This window comes from Lipotes vexillifer, unplaced genomic scaffold (genome assembly GCF_000442215.2).
Source record: "Lipotes vexillifer unplaced genomic scaffold, Lipotes_vexillifer_v1.1 scaffold365, whole genome shotgun sequence".
NCBI classification, from domain to species: Eukaryota; Metazoa; Chordata; class Mammalia; order Artiodactyla; family Lipotidae; genus Lipotes; species Lipotes vexillifer.
The window spans coordinates 2,249,814-2,258,464 of record NW_006781263.1 but is presented as its reverse complement, the minus strand read 5'-3'; the positions used below and the strand labels follow the sequence as shown (position 1 = coordinate 2,258,464).

The following is an 8,651-nucleotide window of genomic DNA, read 5'->3' as shown; positions in this document are numbered from 1 at the left end:
GGGGGGGGGGAATCGAGTGGGGGTGGGTCACCAAAATGCCCCGCGGGGAGGGCCCAGGGTGGACAGGATCACCCCCCGACGTGGGAGGCGGTCGCGCGTTAGGCTGGCGGCAGACTTCGTTCTGCCCCCGCGGCCCAGGGATCCAGATGCGCTCATCACTGTGGGCACAGCACGTCCTGGGGCCTGTGGGCCTCCGGATTTAGTGACAGTGGACTTGCCATATTAGGCAGCATTCAGCGAGTTGCTCTATTATTTAGGGTTTTGGGAAGGGGCCCAAGTTTTGCTACTGGAAGCCAGAAAATTGACGCCACGATTGTGCAACCCCTGTTTTTCCCTTTCCCGACGCCCGGCCCCTCGGCTTCTCCTGCGCTGGAAAGCACAGGCTTATTTATACCTAAAAGCGCCTACTTTCAACTTTCTTTTCTCCTCCACACGTCCTCCTTTAAAGGGGGAGCTTGGGGGCGCCTCAGTTTGGGGTGAGGGGGAGCTCCCGGCTGTTTCCTCCTGCAGCTGCCCTCGCCCCGACTCTGGCGCACCGCCCCGGGGCCGCGCGGAGCCGGGCCCACACCTCTGCTCCAGGGGCGCGCGCGCGCACATCTGGTTTCGCAGAGGTGGTGAAGGGGTCTGAAGACCTTTCCAGGACCGACCCCTCGCTCTCCCTTGCCTCTCAGCTCTCTTTCCTAAACACAGTGGTGGCCGCTCAGCCGACGAAGTTTTCAGACCTTTTCATTCCACCCAGTACACACACTTGGAGGTGAGGGCCTGTTTAGAAAACAACTCCGGAGTTGGAGGTTTCTCAGCCAAGGGCCGGTTGCCTGAGAGACAAGCAAGAAAATGAACTTGTGAAAAATAAACACCCGGGAGACCAGAGACAGATTTCACTCCACTCTATGGGGGCGAGCCTGCTGCTGCGTTTGTAGCTCTTCCCCCGCCCCAGTCCCTCCCCATAGGACCCCTCCGCCCCCCCTTTCCCACCTGCAGGAATCTGGGCGACGGAGTGGGTACGTCGCGGGGCCCCCAAGAAGGCTCGGGCCGGCGTTAGGCGCTCTGCAAGCTTATTTAAACTTAATGGGCAGGAATGAGGACAAGCTTTTTAAAAAATATTGGTACTTCCATTCCAGGGCCACTGGGACCCTGGGGTGGGGCAGGGCGGGGATTGGGGGAGATGTCAGCGGAGTGCTGGAAAGGGGTCTCCCAAGGCTGTGTCAAAGGAGACCGAGGTTGGCGGCGGCGGGCTCTCAGGCCAAAGCTTGCGCCCTAGTGTTCCTGGCAAAGTTCGCTTTTAGGATCCTTCAAGAACTAATCCGGAGCAGGGGTGACTGGAACAAGCCGCGAGTTATCTCCAACAAATATAAAAGACACATTTTCTTTAAGCCTATGCAATATCTTATAAATCTGATTTCCAAATCTTTAAGTCTTTCCAAAACCGGGCTGGGAGGGACCTCAGAGCTGGGAGGTTTTGAGGTTTCTGAAAACACTCTGTAAATACCATTTGTCTTGAGGGAATGCCTGATGGGGTCTGTCACCTGTCTGGAAGGGGAAGGGGAGGGAGATGGTCTTGTCTGGATAGGGGTCGGAATTCCTAGAACACGGGCTCCCCTCCACTTGTAGATGCAGTGGAACTTTCCTATGCTCTCAGGCCTTAAGAACTAAAGTTTCCTTTCACCGTTGGGAAATGTAAATCACACTTTCTTGCCTAAATAATAGGGGACCCAGACTCACAACCCTCTACCAAGATAAAGTTAATAAATTGTAATGAATAATTTGACATCTGAGTAAGCTTATCTTAGGATAATAATGTTCATTGGCACCTGATGTGGAGGACATATTGAAATATATGTATATACATATACAAAATATAATATATATTATTATGTGTATATTGTCCGTGTATGGACTAGATGATCAGAAGTATTTTTTTTATACTGAGCCATCATGATATTAAACCGCTTTCAGTGAAGAAACTGTTTTCTTACTGAGGAAGTCCAATAGACACTATTCCTACTACTCTTATGAACAATTAATGATAGTAAATTGTCTTACGGGATACGTTTCTTTGAAGATAATTTCTTAAGCAATGATTAGAAAATTAAAGGCAGTGGTTCACATTACTTTGCTTTGTAATTTTTCAAAGACCACTTGTGGGTGGGGGCAATCTTTCACGTCCATTTCTCTGCCAATGAGAAGAGTAAAAATCCATAACCCAAGTAGATGTGCAATTCTCATTACTTATATGTTCCTGTTCAAACACAAACATTTGTATGCCAGCTGGAGAAATCATTTTCAATGATCGCCCTGATTTATTCGATGACCCTTTACTTGGATCTTTAAACAACTGTCGGGATCAGAACATTGTTATTAATTTAACAATGAATGTAGCTAATTACTGCTGCAGATTTTGGAAATGGGTGGGATGTTTCATAATAGGAAGTGAGAATGATGGTGAAATGGACAGGAATGCCAGTGTCATTCAATGGCTCTGTATTTCTGAAAGGAAAGTATCTTCCAAAGACAATTAACCACCAGTGAGTACCCCCTGCCCATCAAATTAACTAGAGTTAGCCTAGAATTCAGAACTGTGTGTTTCACCTTTGGATTATTACCTACATTTCATAATTTGTTTCTAAGGTAGCGCTTGAAATGCCCTGGGACAGAATGGCTCTGTTAGGAAAGGATCACATCACTTTGAAGATAGTGAGTCCTTTTTCTAAGTCTTCCTGCTACTTGGGGTCAGCCCAGGGAATCGTTTAAATTTGTGGATACACTTTTCTAAATCAAATGAACCTGCTTAGTTAAACGATTAGTCTAATGAGTATAATTTGGTAAATTCCATTTCAATTTCTAATTCAACAGATAACCTCAGGTGTCAAGAAAACGAGTAGGTCCGAGTCCGAGTCCGAGGACAAGGCTCTGAGCAAAACACTTCCCCTAAGACCCCTTATCTGTCCTTAAAGGGAAAGATCGAAGGAGCTCTGAGTCTCGACTTTTAAAATTCCCTTTACTTAGATTTTCCTGTAAATGAACAAGTGGAATTTTCCTATTATTTAAATTAAATTTAAAGCTTGAAGGAGTTCTAAGTCTCAATATTTGTAAATTGATATCCCAGAATTTTCGTGCTCTAAAAAAGTGACAAAAGAATTTTAACTTTTGTTCCTCCACTTGACTGTTAATGATGGCAACTTAATCCTCTCTCTCTCTCTCTCTCTCTCACTTTCTTTCTGTCTCTCTCTCTCTTTCATAGATCACGCTATTACGTCTCAATGAAACTACTTGGAAGTAAAGTTTTTGCCTGGGTATCACCAAAGAGGAAGCCCCTCCTTTCCTCTGCCTACCCAGTGCTACCTGCCCCCACTTCTGCCTGGGTGGGTATAAGGCAGATCAGCTGCAAAGACCCTTCGGGAATCTGGAACATCCCTGTGCCCCAGGCAGCCCCCAGGTTCGTGCTCAGCCTCCTTTGCTACTGAGGCCGAGAGGCCCCACCTCCACCCCAGAGTGACTCCTGCCTTTTCCTAGAGGAGTTGGAGTTGCAAATTCCTGGAGCTCAGAACCTAAAAGCAGGCAGGTTGGAAATTGGCAAATCCAGTCATTCCTTTCACCGTGAGGAAAATGCAGAGTCAAGGGCAGGTAAGCTTTTCCCAAGTTACAGGAAAAACTAGAACCCAAAGGTCAGTGTAGGAAGATGCCCCTCTCACTGTGGACCGTGAATTAAACACCTCAAATCTGTTAGTTGGCTTATCAGAGAGCAGACTTACGAAGAAGAAGAGCCTAGACTTAAGAGACACATGATTGAAACGCTGTCTCCTCGCCCAAAGGATGTGCCGAAGAAGATAAATGCAAGGGGAGAACAGGGCCTGCTTGGGGGAAAAAAAAAAAAGAAAAAACTCGGACATGGAAGAAAGAGATGGGCAGTGCGTGGAAGGGGTCTGGGCCAGGGCAGGTCCAACCCCACCTGCGGGGTTCAGGTGCCACAGCAGGTCCTCCACAGAAGGGACAGCTCCACAGGCCACAGGAAGGTGCCCCTGGAGGGTGCCTTCTAGACCCTTCTACGGACAGAGAAATGAGACCCAGAGAGGGGGGCTCTTCTTAATCCATACAAGTTAGGGGACAGTCCTGGGGCCTCTCTCAATCTCTGCCTGCCTTTCTAGGGACACGGCTTATACCTATTAGAAATTAATCTGCTCTGGCTTAAAGTGTTAACCCAGAGGAAGAATCTATGCCGGTACCCACTCCAGCCTCTCTGTCTCCTGTCGTCTCTGTCTCTGTCTCTGTCTGTCTCTCTCCTTTGCTCCTTTGCACCCTTCCTAATCCTCCAGCATTCGTCTGAACCCCTCCCGCCGGCCCGCGCCCCTCACCTTCTCGGCTGGGATGCTTGAAGGTCACGGCTGCGGCAAGCTCCCCGCCGCCGTGTACGGTGACGCCGGCCCCGGGGGGCGCCAGCGGGGGCCCCTGCGCCGGCGGCCACGGCGGGCCCGGGGCGAGGTAGCCGCCGGCCGGCGAGCTGTACACACCGTGCTGGTTGGAGGCCGGGTAGGCGCAGGCCGGGAGGAAGCCGCCCACCGCGGGGAGGCCGGAGGCCGACTGCGGGGAGAGAGAGCGACAGACCGTCGGCAGCGGGCAATCCCGCCGGCTTCTCCAGCACCGGCAGTTACGGGAGGCGGGTCCCCATTCTCCCTGCTGTCCCCACAATGATTCCCCATGCAAAGTCTGGCCTCTAATTGTCCTGGCAAGGACTGTGGCAAAGCGATGTCCACTCAAATTGTTAGAAATAATAACAAAAGGTGAAGGGGGTCATGATATTCACCGTCTGGGACTTAGAGAAAGGGAGTCAGTCCTCAACATTTTGTGTTAACGGGTCCCAGGTTTTTTAGCAAAAGTGTCTTGGCAAAAGGCAAGTCAATCCCCTCCTAGGAAAGGAGAGAAATATGCCCGCAGACCAGACCTCAACCTTCAGCCCAACTCGGCTCCCCCGGGGGTGGAGGGGGTCTCTTCTCTTTCTCCCTACCCCCTACCTCTTCCTCTCTCCTGATTAAGGACACCTCCTTCCTCGTGCTCAGTTACCTGCGTGTATTTAATGTCTGCCTCCAAGGCAGGTTTCTCGAGCCCGTTCACAGCTGGGCTAGCGGGGAAGGCCGTGCGGTTCACGCCGGCCCAGTCTTCCATCTTCGGGGAGTAGGCGGCGCCTTCGCTCCCCCCCAGGGCCCCTGCGGGGACACAGGAGGATTAGAAGAGGCATCTGAGTCCGCACTGGACACACGGGCAGCCTCCGGCCCGGACATCTACACACGTGCCTACAAGCGCCCAGCTCAGATCCGAAGGCACGACACCCGGCGGCAGATGCTCAGGGCAGCGGGGACCCCAGATTTCACTGTTGCTCCCAGCGGGGCAGAGAGAGGGTGCTAGGGACCTGCCCCTCGCTCCTCCCAGGTCTCCACCCGCTTCCCACGAAACAGGAAGTTTCTGACAGGGAGAGGCTGACGGCCAGGTCTGGGCGCCGTCCGCCCAGGCGGCTTTTCCACTTTCCAGAGACGATGCCCCAAAAGGTCCAAGTTCAAATCCACAGCAGGCTCAAGAGAATTATATGGGCTTCTCAACGTCTCAATAAGCGTCTGGAGGGCTGGAAGCCGTTTCTACTCACAACTCCCTCCAGAGACATCCCGGGCCTCCAGAAAGAGGCATCAACCCAGCCACCCGTGAGCGTCCCTGGCACAGGTCTGCTCCTCGTGCACGTGTGTGTGCAGGAAACCGAGAGAAAGCTCCAGATCTGCGCTCAGGCCTGGAGAGGTCACCTCCCCGCTAGCTCCCCACCGGACGCTCCATGGGAAACTTTGGCCCAAGCCTGCGGCCCAGGCTGGGTTTGAGCCACAAGGAGAAATGAAGCCTGTGCACGGCCTGGAGGCGCGGCCCACAGCCGCTGGAGCTAAGCCTTCAGTTTCTTTCTGGACGCCCCTCCTGTCTCTTGGGCTACGGTGAATTTTGCCTCTTATGCTCCTGCTGAGTCTGCGCACCTAAGAACACGCCACTCTCTGGCCGGCTGCTGGGGGCAGGGGACAGTGCAAAGGGACTGGGGACCCAATCCTGACCCCCACCCATTCTTCCGAGCCCCTCACCAAAACTGCCCCTAACATTCCCCCCTCTCCCCGTCCCCTCCCTCCACACCCAGAGATTGCAGGCAAAGGGTGAGTCCGTGGGAGCTTTCACCCTGAGGATGGCTGCAGCCTGCAGGCGCCTGTCACCCGCCAGGCCACGGGGCCTGCTGGAGATTCAGGCCACTCAGCAAGACCGGCCAGCCAGACCCTTTGCCTTTTACTCAAAGAACCTTTAGGCCTGGGAGGGACAGAGCCCTTTGGGGAATGGTGAGGGATCCCGAAAGATCGGGATCTTAAGAAAGGGTCGCAGAATTGACTTTGCAGTTTGTTTGACTTAGATCTGGCGATAGGGGTTTGCATACTTTTTGCAAGAATGAAAAAGCGCAATTTCAAGCCTCCGAATTTGTGGTCGGTGATTGCTCTTCTATTTGGGAAATATTTTCCATATTTGTCATAAAAAGTTCAAGATGTCCGAGGACTCCCACAGAAGGCCCGGGACCCTCAGTCTCCCTGGCCAACCCGGAGCCCTCCCCTGAGCCAAAACCGGTTGGCGGAGGCCCGCGAGAGTGACCCCTCACCCGCATGCCTCCCCCCCCCCCCCCCCCCCCCCCCCCCATCCATGATGATGGGTGGATTTCTTTTTCTTGGATGTAATCTACACGGCCCCCCCCCCCCGCTCCACTTCTGCCCCTTCCAGGAAGGCTACAGAAGGCCGGCGCCACTGACCTGTTTGCTCCATAAACGTCCGGATGCCCAGGATATTGCTGACCGAGTGAGCCGAGGGCCATGAACGGGGGATGCTGACGTGGCCCGCTGTGCCCGGGACCCCGTGGTGGCTGCCCATCTTGGCGCCCGTGGGCGACACGGGGCTGGGGTAGGGATACTGGTAGATGTGGTTATAGGGCAGCGCCGGCTGCGGCGGCGGCTGCTTGCTCGCCTCGTACGGGCCGGGCTGCGCCAGGCTGCCAATCTTATTGCGCAGGATGCGGCTGATGGAACTCACAGAGGGCACGTTGTACTTGTCGCAGACGCCGTCGGCCAGCAGCCGGTCGCGTATCTCCCAGGCAAAGATGCCGGGGTCGCCCTGCTTGTAGTCCCGGATGTGCTTGACCACGTTGGGGGTAGTGACGCGGGGTTTGCTGCCCCCAATGGCCCCGGGCAGGATGGAGCCCGTCTCGTTGTAGCGCGCCAGGATCTTGCTCACGCAGCCGTGGGATACGCGAAGCTGCCGGCTGATGTCACAGGGTCGGATGCCCAGCTGCGCCAGCTCCACGATGCGCAGGCGGATGGCGTTGGGCAGGGGGCGGCCGTTGACGAACACGCCGCCCAGCTGGTTCACCTCGCCGTACGTCTGCTCTGCGGACGCGCCCGACGAGAGTGAGGGGAGGGGAAAGAACACCGGCGGGTTAGCCGAGGGTGGCCGCGCAGGGACAGGGGCTGCAAGGGGCACCTCCGAAGGTGACCGGCGGGTTCTCGGAATCCGAGCAAACGGACCCGGTCCGGTCCCGGGAGTTGGCACGCGCGCAGGGACCACGGAGGGGGCAGCCGCGCGCTTCAGCCCTCCGTGCCCTTTCGCGACTCCCGACGCGTCTACTTGGGACATCCCCTCCCGCGACACGCCCAGCGCCCCCCACCCACGCCCGGGGCTGGGGGCGTGCGGAGAACACGGCCGGTCCGGGACCCGGGACCTGGTCTCCCAGGGACCGCGGGCGAGAGGGAAGGGAGGCGCCGGGACACCCCCCGCCTCGTCCGCCCGCCCCTTACCCATGGCGCGCGGGCCGGCCGGCTGCCTGGCGCCGAGGCGGCCGGGGCTGGGCCCGGCGCGGTCCGGGAGAGCTGGGGCGCCGCCGCCGCGGGAGAGGCATAGAGGGAGGGCGCGCGCGAGCCGAGAGCCGCGGCGGCCGGGCCGCGGGCTGGAAGAGCGCCGTGAGCCGCTGCCGAGCGCGCCGCCGCCCGCCGCCGCCGCCGCCGCCCGCTCCCAGGACACTCTCCACGCCCGCGACCCCAGGCCTAGGGTGAACTTCATCCGATTAGGAGAAATTCGTCTGACCGGGAGGCTGCGGAGTGCGGGGATCAATTTGACGTGTCCTCCACGTCAATCTAGGCAGTCACGCCGGAGACGCGCGAGTTGGCAGCTCATTGGTTCCCGTCACTGCGCCCCGGCGCCCCCCTCCCCGCGCTGAAACTCTACCCCCTCCTTCTGTGCTCCCCCCCTCAGCCCTCCTTCGGAACCCAGCCCCCTACACACACACACACACACACACACACACACACACACACACACACACACACATCACACACACACACACACACACACACACACACACACACACACAGTCCTAACCCCAGCCGGGCCTGGGACCTTCCACTTGCTCCGCTTCCCTCGAAGCCCCTCACCCCTCGGGTTTTGAGAATGATGGGCTATAGTCATTTCAAATTGATGAGTACTTATTAGTGCCAGTACTAGTTCGGGTTTTAGTTGTATCACTAACCACCGCTGCCATTACTACTAAGATATCCGAGGATTAAAGTCGATTATGGCGCGGTGGTCAGTGTGGGGCCACC

At 55.9% G+C, this 8,651-nt stretch overlaps 1 protein-coding gene across 1 annotated transcript in view; it reads right to left on the bottom strand.

The window, feature by feature from the left end:
- Window positions 1–8,112, bottom strand: part of PAX1 (paired box 1) — an 8,727-nt gene extending 615 nt beyond the window's left edge. The window contains exons 1-4 of the mRNA XM_007454535.1: window positions 7,851–8,112; window positions 6,813–7,442; window positions 5,059–5,201; window positions 4,353–4,578 (exon numbers count right to left, since the gene is read on the bottom strand). Coding sequence (XP_007454597.1) covers window positions 4,353–4,578; window positions 5,059–5,201; window positions 6,813–7,442; window positions 7,851–8,112 — 1,261 coding nt within the window. The remainder of the gene's footprint in view (window positions 1–4,352; window positions 4,579–5,058; window positions 5,202–6,812; window positions 7,443–7,850) is intronic.
- Window positions 8,113–8,651: the final 539 nt, after the last annotated feature.